This window comes from Talpa occidentalis, unplaced genomic scaffold, assembly GCF_014898055.3.
Source record: "Talpa occidentalis isolate TD23 unplaced genomic scaffold, MPIMG_talOcc4v2.1 talOcc4.8, whole genome shotgun sequence".
Lineage (NCBI taxonomy): Eukaryota > Metazoa > Chordata > Mammalia > Eulipotyphla > Talpidae > Talpa > Talpa occidentalis.
Genome location: NW_023605194.1, coordinates 73,474,401 through 73,498,161, shown reverse-complemented (window position 1 = coordinate 73,498,161; position 23,761 = coordinate 73,474,401). Strand labels below are relative to the sequence as shown.

Genomic DNA, 23,761 nt, shown 5'->3' with positions numbered 1-23,761 from the left:
AGCAGTGTACTTCAGTCTGCCTGCTCTGCTCCCTGCTCTGGGTCTGGTGAATTCTCTCACCCTCCCGCGCTTCTGACTGTACCCAGTGTTTGTATCAATAAAAAAAAAAAAAAATCTTAAAAAATAAAAAAAAAATCTTAAAAAAAAAAAGAGGGGAAATGTTAGGGATTGAGAGAAACCTAAGAGACAGACTCAGCACAGGCAAAGTATAAAAAGGCACTTTTGAGACAATTGGGAAAAGCTGCGTATGGGCCGGGAAATCGGCAGTAAAGAATCTTGGATATGATCAAGGTTTGACCTTGTTACAAAGTCCTGTGCCGCAGAGACACACTCTGAAATACATACAAGTGAAACAGAATTGTCTGCCATATGCTTTTATAATGTCTCTGGGGAGGGGGCTTCCCTGGTGGCGCAAGGGGTTAAGCACTGCACTATGAAGCAAACCCACCCGGCCGGCCAGCGAGCTACCCACATGGCACAGCAGACCTCTCCTGTCTCGCCCGCTGCTCCCCTCAGCAGTGTGTTTCAGTTGATCTGCCTGTTCTGTTCCCCACTCTGTCTCTGGTGAATCCTCTCACCCCCTGTACCACTGACCTGTACCCCAGCTCTTATATGCATAAATAAATCTTTAAAAAAAAGCTTCAGGGGGAAAAAAAAGGTAGACAAGTGATCGTAGATGATATAAAAATGGTAGAATGTCAATAACTGTTAACATCAGAGTCATTACACCAGGATTATCACTCATGTTATGTTTGAAATTTTTCATAATAAAAAGTTAAACACTGGTGGTGGACCAGGGTGATTTGATGGAGGGTGCACTATGGAAACAATACCTGGTGGGGGATTCCAATTAATACATCATTAAAAATAAGAACTAAAATTAATAAACCACAAAAAAGTTAAGCAAAATACAGAACATTAAAAATAAAGCTTGTCCTTACACAGGGTGTTAATGGTTCTGACCACTCTGGGACTTAAGGGAAAGTACAGTCAGGGTCGGGGGGTCAGGGAAAAGGCGAAGCAGGAAGGGTCTGAATTTGACATGAGCCTGGTAGGCCAGGCGCTTGCCAGGTGCCCTCGCATGGCTGTGGTTGATCACAGGTGCTTGCTCCACCTGGTCTGCATTGCGGCCCTTTGTGAAGACCAGCGTGCTGGACTCTTCTCAACTAAAAGCACGTCCCAATTCAGGGAGGCACAGCCGTACCCCAGCACCCAACAGGCAGTCTGTGGTCTGTGGCGCCCTCTGTGGGTGGTGCTGGAAACCGAAGCTGAGCTGGTCCTATCCTCCAGAAAACCAAACACAGGCCAATTAAACATATAAGTAGCCTTTAATTTCATCACCATAAACATTATACTCTGATTGCTCACATACAGTATAAAATATTTACTCCGCTAAATAAATAAGACATAACATTATTGCAAACGGCACTTAAACCCCCCCAGAGATAAGACCTCCTTAGCCCAGGCAGGGGGTGCTCCTGAGTTTTCTGTGAGATTCCCCAAGCACAGAGAAGCCCTGGGGGCTGAGACACAGGCTTGGAGAGTCACACTCTGCTTCTGCCCTGTGACAGCCCCAGGAGAGGGCTGTGAAACCAGCGGGAAAGGTCGGGGTGGGTGCTAGAGGGAGCAGAGGGAGGTTGGGCTGGGCCGAGGGGAGGGGAGCCAGGGAAGCTGCTGAGACTGGGTGCCCCACCTTCCATCCGTCCCCAGTCTGCCACAGGACGCGGGATGTCTGTCGGGTGAGCGCCTCCTGGGTTAGACAGCCAGACCATTACTGCAGCTCTGGCAGTGCCCAGTACAGTAACTGCCTATCTCAGGGCCCAGCTGCGGGGGCCCTACCCTACTCCTTGGCACCAGCACAGCAAAGCTGGGAATTGATTTCCCTCTACTTAAATAAATAAGTTAAATATTTAAAGGCTTGTGTCCCTCTGATGGCAACACAGTAGCCAACAAGCCAAGTCCTGATTGAACAAAAAGGCGGGGGGATCAGCAGAGAGGCAGTGCTGGGGGGGCAAGGCAGCTGCCCCTCTTCCCTTAGGGCAACACCCCCAAATAACTTTCACACTTTCAAATCCCTCAGAGAAATTTCACACTGGAAACTCCCACACAAGAGCAACATTGGGGGAATGTTTAGAGGTGGGAGACCAGATGGCCAAGTTTACTCAGCTACCCAATTCCCTTCTGGGTCTGCCCTGACCAGCACACTCGCTGTAACCCTGAGCATGGGTAAAGCTCCAATTGAGTCCTGCACTCCAGGGCGTGGAGCTCGCCATTGCCATGCCTTCTGACCCCACTGGAGGGAAGTCCACGCTGAAGCTCACCTGGAGAGCCACTGGCCAGCCAGCCTTTAAGGCTGGGCACAGGGAAGAGGGCAACCCCAGTTCCCCATCCACGCAGCTGTACACCCCACCACCACAGGGTGGCAGCAGAGAGACACAACACTTTGGCAGCAAGAGAAACTGGAAGGCCAGGGACCTGGGGAGGGGGGCTGGGACCCCATGAGGCAGGCCCTCCCTCAGGCAGCAGGAAGCGCTCTACACTGAGTATTTGGTCAAGTCACTTTTGTCAAATACTACCTGTGTAGCAAAGTAAATGGCAACCAGCCCCAGGCCTGCAGCCGACACCATGTAAGCAGTGACCGACTGGCTGAGCTGAACAATGGAGCCCATGAACAGGGACGGAGCCACCTGGGACAGCAGGAAGGCACTGTCCAGGATGGCGAGGTCCAGGCAGATGCCCCGGCCTGGAACAACCCTGGTCTCAAGCGGCTCGCCCATCACCACACGCATGGAGACGTCACAGGCAGAGGCCCCGCAGAGCGCAGGGGGAGCGGGGAGCAGGCCGCCGCCTCCGGCACTCATGTGTCCATTGGGAAAGGAGGACCCAGCCTTGGGGCCAGGGGAGAAGCTGGTCATCGGGCTGTCCTCACTGGAGCCACTGCCACTGTCTCCTCGGTATTTGGGCAGGAACACCTGGGGGGGAAGGAGGAGGGAAGTGGGGTGAGGATAGGAGTGTACCCAACCAAGCATGGGCCCCCGGCTGAGAACGGGCCCTGGCCTTCATCCCAGGGGCTGGAAGAAACAGAGTCAGGCGGCAGGTGGGCAACAGCAGACCTGGCTGGTATGGGGTAGTGGGGACCCTTCTCAGGAACAGGAGGGTCAGAGGGGGCATGGGAGCACAGAAGTCGGGGTCTGCTCTATTCTGTCCTAGAACAGCAGGAGACAGACAAACTCAGTACTGTAGGCTGGGCAGAGAGCAGAACCCCAAGGTGAAGACACAGGAAGAACTAAAACAGGCAAGAAGAGAAACGTGAGCAAAGACCAAATGCAAAGGGGGTCCCGGAGGCCCAAACAACACCCTGCCCCTCTTGCCAGCACTTCATGCTGGGAAACCCTCACTCTCTGCAGAGCCCTGCTCTGCTCCCATCGAGGCCCAGGCAGAGCTGCTGCTTTGAAGCAGAGGGTTCAGCGAACAGCCGGAGGCGGAGCCGCAGCAGCATCACAGCTGCCAGCTGCCCCTGCCAGCTGTGCTAATGCCGAAGTCCTGGCTTCGTCCTCCCCGTGTGCCTGAGATCCAGTGACCTGGCCCTGCCTTGCTGGTGATACCACCCCTCTTTAAGGACAAGGACTTCGCGGTCGTCCCTCCTCCCACTACTGTGTGACAGAACAGCCATACGAGGTGCGAACCCGACTCCGCGGAAGCACCGGCTCACCATGGGCACAGGAAGTGGGCAAAGCAGACACGGGCAGGGCCAGACGCCTCCGCTCCTTATCTGGGCAAGGAAGAGGGCTAGCTGGGCATGCTCCCTGGGCACAACTGCATGCGCCCAAGCCAGGCCTGGGGATAGCACCCCAGGACTCCGCAGGGCAGCAGAGTGGAAGCTGGCGAGGCCATCAGGGCATGGACAGCATCTCGGGGACCCAAACCCTGGCCTCTCCCTTCACACCCTGCCCATTCCCGTAGCCACCTCTGCAGCTAACCAGCTTCCCAGCCCAAATTTCCTCCACTACCCCACTCATGCCCACCCAGAGGCAGACACACCTCCCCACAGTCTGGAAGCTCTGGAAGCTCCTTTCTTGACACCCCAACTCCTTGCCCTCTGGCCAAAACTGTGCCCTAGGGCTGCAGTGGGTGAGGCCAGTGGACAAGACCAAGGCAGCCCACACAGCCTGGGTGAAAGGCTTCCCAAAGAAGGGGCCCCGTTGAGGGGCTGGCGAATGTGGACCGAGAAAGGAGGTGGCCCCCCAACTCTCACAGTGCCCAGGTGAGCGGTGTCAGGTGCAGGGGGGCTCAGGGATCCGCCATGGGGCGGGGGAGGTGGAGGTGTGAGGAGGCAGGAAAAGAGAGAATTAGATAGAAAAGGAAGATCACCCAGAAAGGGAGGGGGTCAGAGGAGCCTCCCCATGTCCGAGGCCAGAGGAAGGGGGTGGTGTCCCCAAGCCTCTCTGCTGGTTGCAGCTAAGGACAGACCGCTACCTCACCCTCTGCTGCGGCCAGGGGCCCTGTCCAGACCGAGGGCCTCAGGAGCAGGTGCTTCAGGACCCCCAGAGAGGGGCAAGCACTTCCGGCACCATCCACTCGAGCTCCAGACAGTCTGGACACCAGGAAGCCATCCCCAGAGCCTAACCTACACCCTTCTCCCGCAGCCCTGGGGCTACAGCACAGGCTTCCTCCCCGTCAAGGCTGAGCCAGCCCACCCGTGCTCCACCCAGTGGCCAGCGGAGTACCTGTTTCTCACGGTGGTAGAGGGAGGCCAGTGTGTAGGGCAGGATCTGCAGGGCCGAGAACGTGAAGCCAGTGAGGGCGGCAGAGGCTGTCACCACGGCCACGCTGCGGGACAGGCATGTGGCGCCAGCAGCCACAGGGAAGGCCACCACGCTGGCCAGATAGACTGCCCGAGTGCCGAATCGCTGCACCAGCCGGTCCATGACCAGGGAGAAGAGCAGGGAGATGGTGCATTGCAGGAACAGCCCCAGGCTGCCCATCCGGACACCTGGAAAGGGAGGGCAGGGTGTCAGGCTGGAGGGCAACAGCATCTGGCAGCATAGTCAGGACCAGGCACCTGCTGCCAGGACATGCTGCAGGCCAGATCATCCTGGGACACTTGCCACCCTGCCTGGGGCAAGAGGAGCTGAGGCTCTTCCACTGACACTGGGCCTGTGTCCAAAGCTGCAGGTTTAGGGCAGGGGAGGATGTTCTAGGGGCTGCCTGGGAACCTCAGCTCTGGGGCCAGGAGGGTAGGAGGGAACACAGATTGTTCAGCCACTGCCTCCAGGAGGCTTGGAAAGTCAGCAGAGCAGAGAGACTGAGGCTGGGACCAGGCAGCCTTGAGGCGAGCCTCCACTCCGTCCATCCCCTCAACCTTAAACAAGCTGTCAGCCTCTTCTGCCAGCAACACTGATCCAACTCTCGCAATTGAGACCATAGAGCTGCACCCCTGAGGAGCAGCATGTGCAGGGGCAAAGTGGGCCCCTCCTCTTGCTGGAGAAATGATGCCCAGATACCAGCCCAGGCACGGGCTGTGGGCCTCTCCCTCTGCCTGGACTCAACAGCCCCTCCCCACCAGGCCTGCCCAGGCTGCTGAGGCCTTACCTTCATCATAGTGTCTCCGGGCCTCAGTGCCAGGCTCAGCTCTGGGCACACCCTTGTACAGCCCCTCGCCCACGAAGTCCGTGTAGAACAGTGTGAAGGTCATGAAGGCCATCCAGCTGCATAGCTCGGCCACAAAGAGTCTGCGCAGGGTCCGAGGTACGCGGCAGCAGAGCTGGTGCAGCCGGGGTAACAGGGCACCCAGGTTCCGGAAAGCCAGGCGGGCACGGCATGGGCAGCAGTGGGACAGCGAGGAGGGGCCCGACAGCCCTTCCACCGGCTCAGCCGGGCCCAGCGCTGCCTCCTCAGTGACAAACAGCGTGGCTGCCATGCACACAAGGAAGATGAGTGTGAGCAGGCCGAAGAGGCACTCCTCCTGGGTGCCCAGGTAGGGGGCTAGGGCACTGGCATCCCAGTCAATGGCAGGCAGGAGGTAGCCCAGGCAGCCCCCAAGGCTGATCATGAAGGCGTAGACGGAGAAGGCCTGGCGGCAGTGATCTGGGTCCCGGAAGAGGTCGGAGAGCAGGGCTTCCAGCGGCGTGAAGCACACTTGGCCGCAGAAGTCCAGCAGCCCCACGCCCAGGATCAGCAGTGCCAGCTCCAGGGGCCTGGTGTCTGAACACAGCAGCCCCGCTAGCCAGCCGGCTCTGGGAATGAGGAAGAGGCTCAGCAGGACGCCCAGAGACAGGGCCCAGATGAAGGGCCTCCGGCGGCCATAGCGCCCACGCCAGTGGTCACTGGCTGAGCCCAGGAGTGGAACGGAGACCAGGCCCAGCACTGGACCGATGCCTGCAAAAAAAGGCGAGCGGCATGAGCCAGAGGCTGGGGCCCACGGAGCAGAGGGCAAGCTCCTTCTCCGTGAGGAGGATGGCAATGACTGTGAGATCACGCGAAGGGCAGCTCTGTACCAGACATCAGCTGAGTGCTCCACGGGGCCCGCATGCACTCCTCAGAGCAGGCCCACTAATACCCAATTAAGATGGGGAAACTGAGGCATGGAGCAACTGGTGACATTTGTGCATAGGAGGGTTTTATGAGACTCTGACCCGAGCCCCCCGACAGGACCCCCTCTCCCAGGAGGCACATGATGGTGACCACTTGCCTTCTGTGGCTTTTGCAGGCACACCTGCGGTCAGGAGCCCAGCCCCCACCGGGGGTCAGAAAGAGCCCTGCTGGGGGGTCCCACTTCTACTACTCAGCAGCTGTATAGCTTTGGCTAAGTCCCCTAACTTCAAGCCTCTGTTTTCTTCCCTGTAAAGGAAGACTGTTGCAAGATGACCTGAGATGACGGGCAGAAGTTACTAAGGGCTGGGCAAAGGTGAAGAGCGATTTCTCCAGCGCTTACTATGCACCGGGCACTGTGTGGGTGCTGGGGGTACAGGGGTGATGAGGGTCTGTCCCGGTGTTCTTCCTTGGCTCCCGGGCCCCTCAGCCAGGGTCGCCCCGTCCCAAGCAGTGCGGACCTGCCAGGCTCAGGAGCAGCAGAGAGCACCTCTCCCTCCCACTGCTCTTGGGCAAGGCGGGTCACTCCACTTCCCGGGCGGCATATATTTGGAGCAGGAGGGAAGGAGGATGTGGTGACTCACCCAGTACCATGGTCATGAACTTCTCCTCCACCCCCACTTCCAGCAGCAGGGGCGGCACATAGGTGATGCCTGCAGCCAGGCACACCTCCAGGCCGAAGGTCAGCAGGTTGACCAGCAGGAGCTGAGCTTTCCGATGCCGCAGCAGGTGGCTCCCCCACAGCCTCTGGACCATGGCGGGCCAGGAGGGCAGGGCTCGGCCCGTTCAGGAACTCCAGAACCGTTTCGTCCCAGCCCTGGTCCCGACGCCCGGGCCTCTTCTCGCTGCCACTGTCTGCCTGGGACGCAGCCAGGAGCCCATTTCCGCCAGCCCGGCCTGCAGGTGCGGCTGCTCAGCCCATGCTACACACGGCTGCCACGGGGCGCCTCGGCGGGGACATATCACTCGGCTCCTGAAAGGGTGGGGACAATCAAACAGTGTTAAGTCCTGGGAAGGGCTCCAGGATTTGCTCTGAATTCTCTGAATCCTGTTCACTCCCAGGCTGTCGGTGCGGCGTAGCCTCCAAGGTGCCACGGCTACTGCCCAATCAGGAAATGCATGTTAATATTAGCCTAAGGCTGACATAATTAATAAGGTAAATATGAGTTTTAAGCCTCAGCACACTCCAGAACCTAACTGATGTTGGTTATTCTGTTTTAAAATATCTCTAATTGTTCTTGTGGGGAGAAGAAAAAAAAAAAAAAATCAAGCCAACTGAGTCCTCAGTTCCCCGGGTCCTGTTATCAAGGTGCCCCCTGGAGCCTTTTCCAGCCTGGTTTGTTTGTCTTTCTTCTCTCCCCTTCCAAGCCCAGCAGTTCAATTCCCCTTTGTTAAGAGTAACACTTCCTATTCTGCAGGCCTGGCCAGGCGCCACCTGCACCGCAACTCCCACCCCCAGGATGAGGACAAGGGGAAGGGAGCGGCTGTGGCTTGTTGGGTTGGGTTTTAACCTGTCACTGAAACCACTTGAACGGAGAGGTCCCAAAGAACCTGTGCCCGAAAACCTCTCCCTTGAGCTTCTCCCTGTGTCAACGCTCAAACTCACGGGGAGAAACATCCCCACCCCGGGCCCACCTGGGGCCGACACACCTTCCCGGCACAGCAGGTCTCCCCAGGTCCCAGCCTCACAGGCACCAAACCACACCACCTGGCAGCTTGGTGATTCTGACAGTGACCCCTGGAGCTGGCAGGAAGCCCCCCTCTCCACTTCGCTTCTCAGGCAGCCTTTCCAGGCAGCCCCTCTCAGCCCCTCAGAGGGCTCCGTTCCCAGCAGAGATGTCCCCACAGCCTTTCCTGCTTGTCCTGTGCGCAGAGACCACACTGAGGGAGCTCAGCCCTGAGCACCACCCCCAGGCAGGTGGCTCCGCAGGCTTCCTGACAACTGCACCCACTGCACTCTGCTGTTTAGAAGTGACCGCAAAAGCGGGAAAGGCAAGTAACGAGGAAGAGGAGGTAAAACAGGTGTGCCTTGGGGAGAAAAGGAGAGATTTCCTCACCTGCCATCGACGCCAAAGAAGCAGGCAAGGGACAGACCTTCTCGTGGCTGGTGTGCCTCCCTCACCCCACTTTATTTTACCCCACAATGCTGGGGAAGAGCAGGCACCCCTGGGCCTGGGGCCTGGCTCCAGTCTCTTCCCTACCCAAAAGCGTTCCTGGCACACCCAGCCTCGCTCATTCACAATTCCAAGCTCAGCACCTCAATCTGGTACTTCAGCCTCATTTATCTCCAGGGCCGGTGTGTTACCAAGCACGTGCAGGTGCTCTGAGCTGCGCCATGGAGAAGCCAGACAGCCACCAATCCTGGGTAGGAGCTGTCCACATAAAATGACTTCTAGGGCTTCACATGGTACCCCAGGAAAGGACTGCAGAAAAACTGGGCAACCAACAGCCTCCTCCCCAAATTTCTGCTCAGATTCAAACCGTCCATTTTGCAAAGGGGCACAGACTCCTATCGGGGCTTAAGGGGGAGAGTATAAAACAAGAGCCCACACTGCTTAGCTGGGCAGCTGTGGGTTCACTTTGAGCCGACTCCTCCCCAGTGGCTATGGAAGGAAAGCAGGGGTCAGGGGTCGCATGGACCAAGGGATTGTGCTATGCAGCCTGGAGATGGGTGGGGTGGGGTGGTGGTTCTCAGTCAAGAAGCTTCCGATTTATTTCGCTCCTCAGCCTGGGAGGCCTTGGCCACTCACCTGCTCTGTAAGGGACCAGGTCCTCCCTGAGCAAACAGAGACTTTGTCTGCCTCAGCCTCACCCACATCTGCCCCACACCCCAGCTCTGGTCCACCCGGTTTAAAAGAAATTGCAGTTTTCCAGCAACCACTAAACCACCCCACCTGCCTCCCTTACTCTAGCTCCTCGCTCCCAGGATGAGTACGACCCTCCTCAGTCCACAAGGGAGAAAGACAAAAAAGGGAGCAAAGAATTCCTCCCATCCTCCTTCACCAAGTAGTCAGGGCTGGGAAGGGGAAGAATTCACTGGAAAGAGCAGGGTATGAAGTAGGCAGGCCTCCAGCCCAGCTCTGCACTCCCTCTGTTCTTAGGTTGCTGAGCCCATCCGCCCTCTTCAGACTTCTCCTGCACCAGGGGTGCAGGGCACTCTTGCCACCCCAGACATATTCTTCCAGCCCAAAATTGCCAAGGCAATACAAGTTCGCAGGAAGAGTGTCTCCTTACACCTTCCCCTCTCCCCCTCCCTATCCCTACCCCAGGTACCAAGAATGAAGGAGACAACTGTGGACTCCACAGCATGCACCCCAGCCACCCCCAGCCCCAGGGCCTTCTCACCCAGAGACACCCAGGCCCTGTGGTCCCCAGGCTCAGAGAGGTGGGGGAGCAAGAAGGGGTTCAGCTGCTGCTCCCATCTGAACCCCAGGCCACACAGCTTGTCAGAGCCTGCTTGCCAGCTGCCAGTTTGGGCAGCTCCCCTGTGCTCCATAGGGATGCAAGAAAATGGGGTCTAATTCTCTCCTATGCCCTCCAGTCCCTGAGTACTTCTGACCCAAATGCCCCTGCCCCACTGCTCCCTGTCTGGAAAACAGAAAATCAACCAGAGGCAGCCTCACCTGTTGGGGAGATGGCAGGAGGAGGAGGAGGGAATTAGGGGTACAGAAAAGGGCAAGGAAGGGCTGCCTTCTAGAAGGACAGGTCCCTCTCACGTTCCAATTATCTCCCCTCCTCTCTGGGCCTCTGAGGGACCACACAAAGCTGGAGGAAACCCAAGCCCTCCAAGGCCTCCTGCAGCTCAGTCTAAGCCCCTCTCCTGCCTAGGGGAGCAGAACCCAGGTCCGGAGAGGACAAGGGCCTGGGCAAGTCTGAGACCCTGCCCTCTGCCTGCCCAGCTCTCGACACCAGGGCCACACACGGCACTCCCAGAGCATGCTGCTCTAGCTTGAAAGGGGACCTAGGAGGTGTTTATCCAAAGCAGAGTGGGGGTGATGGGTATAAGACACAGGAAAGACCTAAGTGTGCCCACCGAGAAAATCCAGCAGACCACGTGAGGTGAGTGGACCCCACAAACCCTCTGGGCTGGAGTGCCCACCGCTGGCTACCTTGCCCCATTCCAGGTTAGGTCCCAAGCAGGCAGTGGGTGCAGGGAAATGAAACAGTAACAGAAACAAACTTGGCCTGAACTTTCTCCAAAATTCAAAAGACAGAGTGGCGGAGGCGAGGAAAGGCCACGGGCCCACTCCCGGTAGCTCCCTCCGGGAAGGGAGGGTCAGCTAGACGGATAAAGAGGCCTTTGAGGGCTTTCAAAGGGGCTCCTGCCACCCCGCATGGCTGAGGTGGAGCTGGGGGGGTGGGGAGCAGACTCCCTCTGCTGACAGACAGAGGCCAGAGGGAGCCGGGCTGGGGGCAGCCCCGCCGGCCAGTGTCAGGCAGCAATTCTATGGCCTCTTTATGCGGGCCAGCGTCCCCACACCCCGCCCAGGCACATCAAACGGCGCAGCCCCCATTCTGACCCAGCCGGCAGAGCGACCCCGCTGTCCCCCCTCCACACTCACAAAGGCGGCTGCTTTCTCACACGCTCCTCTCCTCGGGAGCCCAGCACACTCCTCCGCTCTTCACTGCCACGGCAGCCCCTCCCACCTGCCCTCCCCCTCCCGCCCGCAAGGAGAAGGAAACTGGGGACAGGGCAGCTCACCACGAGGAATAATGACTCAGCTGCAGAAAGGGGGTGGGGTCACTCCAGGCCAATCTCCCCAAAATACACCCCACAGAGGCCAGGGCTACTGGTGGGGAGCAACCCACAGGGACTGCCTATAAGAATGCACCCCAGAATCTCATTCCAAGTTGAACTCTTCCAGGTCCTCTAGGCAGAGAAAAGGTCTGGGGTTCACCAGCTTAGCATCCCAGCCACTCACTGCCATGCCTCAGTCCCAGGACCCATGTCCTTGGCCTTACCTAGTAAAACCCCACGTGAGTTCTGGCTTCATGGAATTCCACAGAACTGGACTCCCCAGGAAGAGGCTGCCCTGGTCAGCCAGAGACCTGCCAGGGAGCACTTCTGTGAGGCAGGGAGTGCTCCTCAGGACTGAGGCCCTCGGGAGCAGTGAAGCCCACCGGGGCTGCCAGGAAGGGAACCTGGGACCAGCCTACTGGGCCTTCCAAAGACATCCGGCTTTGATGTTCTGGGCTCACATACTCCCAAGGGTCTGTTTTGCCTGCTCCCACCCTATAGAGACAACCCTTTGCACAAAGGGTCGAGGCCCAGACCTCACCAGCGCCCACAGATACCTGAGAACATGCTCAGAAGGCAGCCTCTGCACCTCCTGGAAATCCCAAGAACAAGGACCCCACCCAGCCCCAGGCATGCTCCCAGCTCCCGCCTCTTAGGGCCCAGAGGCCAGGGATTTAGAGTTCGCCCTGCTGGGCCGCCTTTTCTTCCCTTGGACTAGAAGCCTTCTGCTTAGCAGCTTGTCAGAGAGAGTGAGGGGGCTGCAGGCCGGGACACAAAGGGGGATTAGGGAGAAACCTCTCGGCCTGCAGAGTAATCCATCAAACTCTCTCCTGCTGCCAGCACTGGCCCCTTCCCACTCAATTCCCCTTCCAGCTGCTACGCCCCCCACCCCCTCCCAGCTCCTGAGTCCTGTCACATCGGGCAGCAAAGAGAATCCCAGGCCCTGGGGGGGCAGAGGGGGCACACCACAGACACTGGGAAAAGGGCAACAGCTCCCCCTGCAACTGGCCCCCAATGTGTGAAAACCCAACAGGTGGCAGTGGCCTGGAGGAGAGTGGCTTTTGTTGCCCTGTCTGAGAGCCCCAGCCCAGCTTCTGAATGGAAACAAATGCGAGGCAGTTGGGGGAGGGGGCCAGCGACAATCCCTGGAAGGGGCTGAGCTCTCCCCTCCCCTCTCCAATCCAGTGACAGGGGCTCAAGGCTGGCCTGACCCTCACCTTGGCCAGCCTAAGCTGAGACACCCTCCTCAGGGTCCCTGGCAATCCCATAGGGACAGTCATCACAGACGCACATCTGACGCTAGGTACCTGGACCTTCCAACAAGACCTCCTCTCAGAGAACAGCAGTGACCCAAGATCTCACTGGGTCATCTCGACCAAGTGCCCTCCAAACCAAGACAATGAGTACTCTTCAGACAACCCCCAGCCGCCGCCCCAGGGGCCACAGCCTCCAAGTCCCTGAGCCCTTGGACATCCCTGAGCCCCAGATGCTGCAGGGTGACCTGGGTTTGGCAGCTGGATGTGCATGCCAACTGCACCCCTTGCTGTTACTGTGTTACTGTTACTGACCTCCCCAGCCTCAGTTTCCTCATATGCTATTAATAACAGCAGCTAACACTGTGGGTCACTGCATGCCAGGCACCCTTCCAAGCATTTTCATCTCCACCTGCTTGTTAGGCAAGGAAACAGATTAGTAATGCCGCCTTCACAGGCAGGTTGTATGTTTGAGAGGAAGTGTATAGGAATCCCCATGGTCCCTTCCTCTGTTATCTGGGCCTCCTCAGCAGAGAAACCTGGGGAAGGGCACCTCAGCTTAGGCTGCCCTGGCCAAGGTGAGGGTCAGGCCAGCCCCAGAGGCCCTGTCACTCCACCAGACGGAAGGGGAGATCAGAACCCATTCCAGGACCCAGGAGCAGCAGAGACCACAGATGACCAGGCCTTTCTGCCTTTCTCCTCTGCTTCCATTCCCCTCTCACCCACAAGCCTCCCACACTGGCACCAGCCCTGGGTCAGCCCCCAAAGCCAGAGGAATGCCAAGAATGCAAATGCCGCCTGAGCCCCAGGTGCTGGCCCCAACAGGTGAGGAGAGGTCACCACAACAGACCTGCCAGCGTCAGCATCAGCGGATGCAAAGGGACAAGGAGGGTGGGATAAACATCCTGCAGTCAGGAGGGGGGCGGTCCCATCCACAGAGACCCCCTCATACTGGCTGACACCTACCGACTGTCCGCAGGTGTCTGGCATGTGCTGAGTGCCTGGCAGACCTCTCTAAGTCATGCCACTGGCACGATCCCACAAAGGAGGTAATTAATACCATGATCTCACAAGGAAGAAAATCAAGTCTTTGAGAAATTCATTAACATGCCCAAGTAGCACAGGTAAAAAGGGCTGAATGGAAAATTCAAACCATTCAAAAATTCTAGAAAGTACTCTGAACTAAATGTCAGAAAATTGTGGATTCGGTTCAGGCGACTTGTCACTCTGCAGCCTGGACACGGCACCCACCTCTCTGGGGCTTGGTTTCTACTGGGGGGAGGGGAGGGAATGAGAGGTTATCTCAGCGATGTCTTTACAACCTGTGTTGTGTGATCTCACGCCCTCCCAGTTGCCCCAGGTAGGGCACGCACCAGGGACAGGTGCCCACAGGGGGCTCACTAACAGGTCCGATGGCTGGGTTGGGGGTGGGTGTGGGGGTTTTCACAGCCTCCACCAATGAGCCCAGGCAACCAGCTGTAGAGGGGCTCCCAGCTGCCTGGCCCCAGCCTTCACCTGCCCAAATACTGTCCAAGCTGCCACCTGAAACTGAGCCAAGTGGCCAAGACATCTGGGGGCAGAACTGTCTTCTTCCCTACTCCCTCCCAGAGTCAGAGTCCTCCTGGAAGAAATTAGTAACTAAATTCTTTCTCTACTTGGGCACAACAGACGCTTCCCTTCAAGGTAAGGGAGCAGTACCAAGAAAGACCTTGGTCCAGAACAGGGGGAGAGGACCCCTGGAGGAGACAATATATCCAGGCCACAGGGAAATTCCCCTCCCCTCCTCCCCTGCCTTGCTATAGTCCCTGCAAAGTGAAATCTGACCTCCTCCCAGCTGGTGAACTTGAACTTTGCAAGTCAGCCAGACCAGGGAGCTCTCCCCATCCATGTCCAGCCAACCCTTGTCCCTTCCCTGCAGCCAGGCCTCTCAGGAGGTGAAGTAGGCAGGAAAAAGGTCAGGGTGACCTGGGCAGAGACAAGGAACAGAGCCCTGCACTGGGAGTCAACCAGAGTGCTGGCCCAACTCGACCAGGTCCTGCCTCTAGGACCTCAAATTCTGTGGTCTCCAAGACACTTTCAGTCCCTGGGCCTGTGACCAGCCCCATCTATCAGGAGAGGGCTCTGGGTCCAACTCCGTCCAGTAGAAATGTGAACAAGGTGCAGGAGGGCTCCAAAAGAGACTCTTTATTCAAGATCCCCAGCCTGCTGGCCTCGGAGGAAGCATGCCTCAGTGCGTGCAACCTAACCTCCCCCAAGGGAATGTTAAAGTGCACTAAAACCCACCCAGCCAGCCAGCCAGCCAGCCAGCTCTCACTGAGCCCCAATTATATGCACCCACAGTGAAGGTGCTGGGGAGCAGAAACTAGTGACTGCAGTGCCTTCAGCAAAAGGGAAAAAGTGCAATCAAAGGCCATAAGGTGGTACAGGTGAGACACACACCTCTAGAGTGGGGGCCCAAGGGGTGAAGCACGTCCAGTTCTTTTGGGGCTTCTGGAAGAGGTGGCCATGTTGCTGAGCAGGGAAAGATGAGCAGGTAGGCACTATGCAAAGAAAGATAAATGTCTGCAAGACACAGCCACACACATCCACTTCTTCAGTGCCACCCCCACCCCTCACCGCTACCCCGCAGTGAAGTGTGGTGGAAAGAAGACTCAAAATGGTGGCATTGGTTCTGATGGAATATCTGGGCCCAAGATGGGGAATTCATCAGCACCAGGATTGTTTTTGCTCCTAAAGCAGTTCGTGCTCCGGGTACCCACACCCCTAACAGCTCTCCCTTCCCCTCCCAAGCCCAACTGTCCTTCAGGGCTACCTGGGATCCTAGTGTGCTCCTGGTGCTCACCTGACAGCCTTCAAAGTTGGTGATGGCCCTGATCCCCCTGGCCTCTAGCTGACAGTCCTTCCCTAGCCCCATACCACACCACTTGCCCTTCAGCTCCTGGAAAGCAGAGGCTGAAAAGTGGGTGCACAACAGAAGGCCTCACTGAGTGCGAGTCAGGATTCGGTGTGTGCTCCGTCATTTGACCAGCATGCCTGGGACTCAGGTAGGGCCTCCTCAGGGTATCTGGGTGCTCAGCTCTCTGGCGGTGGGAGCCAGGAGTGGAACATTAGATTTCCACATCCCTAGGGATGGGCAGGGTGCTCCCAGGTGGAACACTGTTTGCCAGCCCAAAGTACACTGGAGATAAGCGGGGCGAAGGTGTGCGGGGAGCACCCCGGAAAGGGCCTGCTGTTGGGTTGGCTGCTCCTTAGAGCACTCATCTGGCTGGGCACCATTCAGATGGGCACCATTCAGTCTGGCCTGCATCTGGTCCCTGGGAGACGACGGGCGGTGAGTCCCCCAGCGCCCCAAGGAGAGTGAGCGCAGGATTCACCAGGAGGGGAAGGACATAAACACACTGAGCAGCTGGTGCTGCTCTCTGTGCAGCAAGTGCAGGCACTTTGTTAACACACCTGCTCATTTAACCCTCTTGTCACCTTGCAAGGTGAACATTATCTCCATTTTACAGACACGGACACCAAGGCCAACAGGTAAGGCAGGCCTGTCTCTAACATCAGAAGCAAAGAAGCCCCACACATCATCTAAGGTCAGTAGCAAACTGTGGGCTTCTCCCCAGGAGACAGAAACACAGACCACGTAGTAGAAAAGAGGACTCAGTAGGATGCTCTGGCCAGATATCAAGACCATCCCGTGACGACTCTGTCACCAGCCCCGCCCCCAAGCAGGGACACTTAATACACTGGACAAAAGCTCTACACTCGGCTCTATTGCTGGGAGTCAAGTGGCATCAGCGTCGAGGCACTGGGCCTGGTACCAACTGGTCCAGCTTCTACCCTCGCTGTGTGCACACAGGGCTGCTGACTGTCCAGTGAAAGGCAAGCTGGGGTTTTCTTGTGGAGGCCAGAAAGCAGCGTGAGGGATCCCAAGGACTGAAGAGGGAGCACAGGGCAGAACCCCAAATTCAGAGCACTCTTTCATGTGGTTTCCCTAAAAGTAACAACAGCCTTTCTTAATAGGAGGCACTTACACGTAACCTTTCAGGGTGTACCTTCACCTCTGTTCCCTCAAGGTACCACCAGCGGAGGAAGGCAAGCGGGGTTTCTGGACTGATTAAAAGCAGTCATACACAGTATTGATAGGGGAGAGATCCAGTTCTTCTCACTGGACCACGAGTTCCACTGCTAATGTGTCGTTCATGGTTTACATAGTTATATGTGGTTGAATCCCCTGGCAAAGAAACTCTGGTTTCTAATGTGAACCACAGTGACTGTCTCCATTGTCACCAATCACAGCAGCTGACACTTATCAAGCTCTCTTTACATACAGCTGCTGTGCTGCGCTTCACCTACAGCGGCGCGTTTAATCCTCACAGTGCTTCGAGGTGGTACGGTGTCCTCATTTTACAGGGAAGTCAAAGCACCGAGAAGTGGGGTGATTTCTGCCAAGAGGAAATGGCACTCAATCCCAGCAACGGGATGCTACTAGCCCAGCCCTTCTACTGACTCCCCAGCAGCAGGAAACCTTGCTTCCAGAGAAACAAGGTCTATAGCAAAGGCTTTTCTTTTTCAGAGTGGAAGAGAATCCTGGACTGGGTGCTCCTGTCCCTGGGCCACAGGTCACAGGTCCAGTAGATACAGTCAATGCCAGCTAATATTTATTGAGCACTTACTATGTTTTGGGCACAGTCTGGTGCTGTATACATGATTTAATAAAGCTAATTTTTACTTTATGTTATATATAATTATATAGCCATAAATATTTATAGCTGTTATATTTATGACTTAATAAATAACAAAGCTAGGGAGTAGGTATTACCATTATCACCATCACCCCCATTTGCAACCAGTGAAACTGAGGCTAAAAAACAGCTAGTGGAGCAGCCAAGATAGAAACCCTGCCGTTCTGACAGACTGGGTTTTCATCCACAGTGTTGTGTTACTAGGAGATAAGGAACAGAGGATAGTGCTTCAACTTTACTGTCTGAGTCCTCAGGTCACGGCAGCCTCTGCCTTTTCCCTCCAGGGCCTGGCCCATGCCTCTGCCACCCAGCAGCCTGGAAAGACCTTTGTGAGCAGCCAGGACTCCTGTTTAGCCCCTGCTCCTCTTCCTCTGCCTCGGGGACAACTGGGGGCTGGGGGGGGAAGAAACATGGGGGCATTCACTAGATACCACATGAGCACATGGGAAAACTTCCCCCCACACACTCCACCCCACCAAATTGGGGCCTCTAAGTCCACAGCTGTATTTTTGTCTCCAGACTCACCCTGCTGACTCAAGCTTCATTTTCTGAGCACTTTTAGAACATTGTCCTGGCTCTAGGACAGGCCAGGGGGAGGAGATAAGGGAGGAATGAGGGGGTGGGAGCCATCCAACAAAAGGGGCTGTGACCTCAAATCACATCCCACTCACTCCCTGGGAGAACCTCTACCGGTTTCCTGGGGCTGCCATCCAACCTGCAGCTCTGGGCCCTCTTCTCCCCACCCCTACATGCCAACATGTTTCCTGGGTCTTGGGCAGGTGAGTCCACAGCAGGCTGCCCCGCGCTGAAGGAGACCTGCTCCAGCCTGCATCAGGATGGCAGCCCAAGGCCCCAGGGCCTCACCCCAAGCCACACTTTCAGGAACTAAACTAGGGTCACTTGGGCCCTGGTCCACTGGACATGACCTGCCCGGGACTCCAGGGCAGCAACACAGCGGTTGGCCTATTCCTAGTTCCCTGTCCATTGAGCTTGGTCTGTGTAATAGGCAACGGCAAATCCTCACCAGGGGCCCACGGAGCCAAACCCTTCCCTACTCCCAGCTCTGGTTCCTGGTGAAAGAGGAAGCAACAATGGGGGTGGCTCTCCGGAGGGGGAAAAACTGAGCAGGTCAGCAGTGTCTGCCAGGAAGATGGAAGCTGATTCAGAGGTCAAGGGCAAGAGCGACTCACAGGGCTGCAGAGCCTGAGGGGTCAGGGGAACACTGACCCTGCAGCCCTGGAGCTTCTCCAGCAGGTCCCCGGCAAGCTGTACCGGGCGCCCAGGTACCACCTCATCACACCTGTTTGCTCCTCTCAACAAATATCACTAGACCTACCTGAGCCCTGGGAAACCAGGCGCAAACTCGGCCTCTCTTCTTCCTCCCGCTCTGAGGGGTTACAGGCGGAGAAGGGGGCAGTGGAGCGCAGGCACGCGCACGCACATTCGCACTCCAGCCTTCGCACGCTGGGCGTAACACTCAGAGCCTCGCCCCAAGAGTAAAGTCCCAAAGGGGTCAGTCATCTTTCCCTCCTAGAGCAGCACCCCAGCCCCCCTTCCTGAGCAATGCGGCCCAAGCCCGAGGACCCCTGGGCGTCTCGGCCGCCAGCCCCTTTCCCGGCTCCCAAGTGCGCGCCGCGGTGACTCATCCAGCTCTTTTCCGGTGAAGCCCAGACAAGGGAAGAAAATAAATGCAACTTTCCAAAGAAAACTCTGCCGCGGGAGGTTGCAACAGGAGCGAGCGGCTGCTGGGCCGCCGCCGGCCCGGCCCGGGGCTCAGCGCAGGGGCCGCTCCCGCCCACCCCGCCGCCCGGCCTGGGACGCCTGGCCCCGGGCGCCTCGAGCCCAGCCCGCCCTCCGCGGAAGAAAGCACAGCTCGGCGGGGACCCTAGCGGCGCCCGACACTCCGCAGCCGGACCGCCGCGGAGCTCTGGGGAGAGGGCGCCCCGGGGCGCCCGCCCAGCTCCCCCCGGGGCTCCGGCCGCCACGGCGCGGCCCCCTCCCGCGGGGCGCCAACCCGCGACCCCGCGGAGTCCCACCGCGCAGCGCCCCTCCCTTCCCCGCGCCCGACCCTCTTCCCCGGGAGAAGAAGGGGCGCGAGCCCACCTGGCCGAGGCGAGCGGCTGTCACTCCGGGCCGGCGCGTGCGGGCTCGTCCCCCCGCACCCCACGCGCGCCAGCCGGCGGCTTTTAAATCTCCAGGTTGCTCGCCGGGGGGAGAGAGCATGCGCGCTGGGGCGGCCAGGAGGGGGCGGGGCGAGCGGGACGGAGGTGGGGGGTGCCGGGAGGGGGTCTGCCGGGGTGGGGCTGGTGCCCGAGGGAGGGAAGCCGGAGGGCTCGGAGCTGGCTTTGTGGCTGGCCGCGGCGGGCAGCCCCCGCGTGGCCCCCGGACGGCCCTGTCATTACCTAGGCCGTGCACCGCCCCCTCCGCGCCGCCAAAACATTTAGGTAAAACCTCCCCGGGCCCGCGGGCACCTCCCCGCCCCGGAGCCTGCGGGCGACCATTGCCCGCCTGCTGTTCTGGCCACCCCCTGTCCCAGGCGGAGCTGCACCCCACCCTGCCAGGGCTGGCCCTTGAGAGGCGACGGCGCGTTCTCCCGAGTTACTCTTTCCCGAGGCAGAAACATCTCCCTGATAGCTAACTCAGTCCCTCCTCCTGAAGTTAAAAGCCAAATTCCAATTTTTTTTCTCTATTAGGTGTGTATGGGGAAGAAGGGATGATACCTTGGCAATAAAATGTGCCCTTTGTGAGCCCTTGAGCAAGGTCCCAACAAGATTTCCAAAAAGCCCTTGAGAAGAGTGGATCATGCAGGTGGGAGGCATGGCTGGCCTTGGGCTGGGGCCCTTGTGTCTGTTTTCCTCCTGGGAGTTGTGTTTGGGTGCAGGGAAACCCCACCATGGGATTGTGAGCTTGAATGCCAGGAAGACCCAGGAAGAAGCCTTTGGAAAGGAAGACTAGTGTGGACGCACTGCCACCAGCCAGGGTGCTGAGGGGCGAGCCCCTTCCATGTTCTGGGCCTCTGTGAAAATAGGGGCTCCCCAGATAATTGCCAAGCTGGGAGGCAAAGAAGTAATGAAAACAGAGAAGGAGGAGGGCGCCTGGAGGTCCTGGGGAAGAGGGTGGGTGCAGGGAGGGCAGAGAAGAGGAAAATCAAGAATCTGACTTCTGAGTAAACAGGTTTCACTTGAAAACTGTCTCAGCATTGTCTCAGGAGCAGGTCACCCCCCAGGAGCCTGACAGCTTGCCCGAGCCTTCTGCATACACATTTGTGGTTAGCAGAGACTCCTGGGTTCCTGAGCCTGTGTCCCCTGGACCCCAGAGAAGAGGGCAGGAGTCAAAGGGAATTCCAGGTCAGCTGGAAATTTACAGAGCCGGGGGAGAATGGCCCATGGTATTTTCCAGGCTTGGGGAAAGAGCACAGAGCCAGAGGGAGTTGTCCCACCTTAGAAGAGGGGGAGTCCCCTCTCCTCCTGATTTTTTGCCAGGGCCTTCATACCTTATGCCTTGTGACATGGGAAGTGCATGGGGGGGAAGGGGAGAGTGAGTGTGATGTGAGATCCTGGACTCCACCCAGCATCGTGGCCACCAGAGTAAGTGCCTGCCAAGTCACATACCCCCCCACCATGCAGGTGGTCATTTTTAACAGGCTGCTGCTTTGCTGTCAAAATGCCCACCCCCCTTTTTCTGGTGATGTAGCCTCCTGTATCAATAACAATAACAATACTACTAGGTAACTGTTACAGGCTGATTCAGGCACTAGTCTAAGTGATTTCCTGTATTAACTCAGCCTTTCTGACAACTTCTTGGTATCATTTTCAGATGGAGAAACTGAGGCAGTTCCTCAGTCCAGTCACAACCCCTCCCCTGCCCTCCCTCCCCCCCGGAACTCATCTCCACGTTCCAGACACACGCAGAGGCAGCAATCATCATCCAGACTGGCAGTGACTTTAGAGCCTTAGAGAAAGTCTTTACACCCATACTACTGCCCCCATGTTGGGCTGTTCCTGGCAAGTAATGGCTTCTCTGGATCTCAGTCCCCCACTAAGTGAGCTAGAGAAAAATCACCATATCCCTTGCTCTTCCTCCCTTTCCCTCCCCCACCAGATGCACATACACCCTTCTCCCTGGCTACTTCCCATTTATAGGAAATGGGGGATGACGTTAGGAGCAAGGGCATCCTTGGGGAACTGCTAATAGTCTGCCTCAATATTGGAGAAACCAAAGATGGTGGCAAAAATGCATTAGCAGCCTCTGCTCCACCCCCCCACCCACAGCCCCTTCCCATTATCAGGGGCTCAGTACAAGCACCATCCTCTTTCTAGAGCGTTAAGATTTCCAGGTGCAGCTGGTTAGCCTGGAGAAACCTGAGAAGCCTGAGAAGCCACGAAGGACGGGAGTTCCCTCGATGTCCCCACTCTCTCGCCTTCTCTACCATCTGAAGACCATGGTCCCCTTTGAAGTCTCATCCTGCTTGCCTCAGGATGAGGGCTGAGCGGTCTCCTTAAATAGAAAGGCCACCAACAGGACTAGCTGTGGAATTGGAAACGGTAGGGATGGGTCTCCCGGACACAATAACCCACATCTGGGGTTTCTCCTGTGGTCGAATAATCAGAGACACATAAACCAGAAGCAGGTACACGATGTTCATGTCACCACTCTTTATACTCATGAAAAATTAAAAACAGTTTAAATGTGGAATAATAAGCTGTTGGCTAAGCAAATTATGGTAAATCCATACAATGGAACATTATGCTGCCATTAAAAATTATAAGAGCTTTGATTGGGGAAATGTTTATTATATAGTACCAGTGAGAACAGCCAACTACAAAATGGCATGCACAGTGGGATATATCAATACATGTTTTTAAAATTAGGTATTATGCTATTGCAACATGGCATGCTGAATTGGATCCTGGAACAGAAAAATAACATTGATGGAACACAAATCAAGTCTGCAGTTTGTAAATAGTGCTCCATGGGGACTGATTTCTCAGTTTGTTTTTTTAAAGATTTATTTATTTATGCATACAAGAGCTGGGGTATAGGCCAGAGGTGCAGGGGTTGGGGCATGTGAGAGTATTCACCAGAGACAGTGGGGAGCAGAACAGGTGGATAGTCTGAAATACACTGTGAGACAGAAGAGGTCTGCTGCGCCATGTGGGTCAGTTCCCTGGCCAGGGATCGAACTTGTGCTGCAGTGGCTGGCAATAGCTTCATAGTGCTGAGACTTAACCCCTTGCGCCACCAAGGAGGCCCATCTCCACATTTTCTGTATGGATCAGAAATTGTTTTTTGTAAATGGAATGAAAAGAATCACATTTTAGGGCCTCCCTGGTGGTGCAAGGGGTTAAGACGCAACCTATGAAGCAATCCGCAGCCACTGCAGCACAAGTTCGATTCCTGGCCAGGGAGCTACCCACACAGTGCAGCAGACCTCTCCTGCCTCACCCACTGCTCCCCTCAGCAGTGTACTTTGGTTAATCTGCCTATTCTGTTCCCCACTCTGTCTCTGGTGAATCCTCTCACCCCCCACACCTCTGGCCTGTACCCCAGCTCTTGTATGCATAAATAAATAAATATTTAAAAAAAAAACCATCACATTTTAAAAGGGGAAATGATAGAATAACAGGAAGGAAGCAGACAGAAACACATGAGAAATCACCCTGGCCCGCCCCAGTTTCTGTTCAAGGGACGGGCTACCAGGTGAGGGGGCAATAGGGTGGAACCTGAGCAGAACCAACCCGTGTGGCCCCCTTACCTGAACGCTTTAGAAAGGCTTAGGTGAAGAAATAAGATGGCAAAGTTTGAGAAGAGTAAAGAGACAACCTGGAGGGGTTATGCCCACACACCTGGGCCTATTTCCACCATCACCAAACACTCTGCATACACAAAAGGACATTGACACCATTAAAACAGAGAGCAGCATTTTCCCTGTCACCCCTCGAGCCTGGGAATGACTGTGGCCTCTAGTTCCTGGGGTTGCTTGTGCTCTGCCCTGCCTGTCACTGCTAGAAGGCGGGCGCCCCATCTCAGTGAGTTCACTGGGGGCGGGGCCAAGCAGCTTTCAGCAGGTTAAGCAAGGTGAGATGTTGCTGGGTTCCGGGCACCAGGTAGGGTGAGCCTGTGAACACTGTAGTCCTCTCCAGTGCGGAGGACCGATGAGCTCCATCCCATTCTCCTCACCAGGGCCAGAACTGAGTCCCTCGGCCTCCCTGATTTTAGGGCATCAGTAGAGGACTCCTTTTGAGAAACAGAAGTCACAGGACGCAATGGAGTTGGGATTAGATGCTTGATGCAACTCATTCAGGGCGAGGCACAGACAAAAAGGTAATGCAATCTCCTTCCCCTTGGGGGTTTCAGGAGCGAACCAGACAACCTCCCTGTAAGTCCCTGAAAGGGAAAGACACTCCACTGGGCCCTCTTATGAAATGCCTGGAGCAAGG

The 23,761-nt window shown here is 56.7% G+C and overlaps 2 protein-coding genes across 3 annotated transcripts in view; both read right to left on the bottom strand.

The window, feature by feature from the left end:
* ELK4 (ETS transcription factor ELK4) overlaps positions 1-19,516 on the bottom strand; it is a 56,766-nt gene extending 37,250 nt beyond the window's left edge. Inside the window, exon 1 of the mRNA XM_037498023.2 lies at positions 19,425-19,516. The gene's annotated coding sequence lies outside the window, so the exon portion shown is untranslated. The remainder of the gene's footprint in view (positions 1-19,424) is intronic.
* SLC45A3 (solute carrier family 45 member 3) lies at positions 633-19,058 on the bottom strand. 2 transcript variants are annotated; one of them, XM_037498021.2, is made up of 5 exons: positions 15,022-19,058; positions 7,176-7,564; positions 5,593-6,378; positions 4,728-4,993; positions 633-2,972 (listed from the first exon to the last, which is right to left on the bottom strand). In XM_037498021.2, exons 2-5 carry the CDS (start codon positions 7,345-7,347, stop codon positions 2,535-2,537), a joined length of 1,662 nt encoding a protein of 553 aa, XP_037353918.1. In that variant the 5' UTR covers positions 7,348-7,564; positions 15,022-19,058; the 3' UTR covers positions 633-2,534. The 2 variants fall into 2 exon arrangements, with proteins under 2 accessions (XP_037353918.1, XP_037353916.1); XM_037498019.2 differs by lacking the exon at positions 15,022-19,058 and having other exon boundaries at positions 7,176-9,831.
* Positions 19,517-23,761: the final 4,245 nt, after the last annotated feature.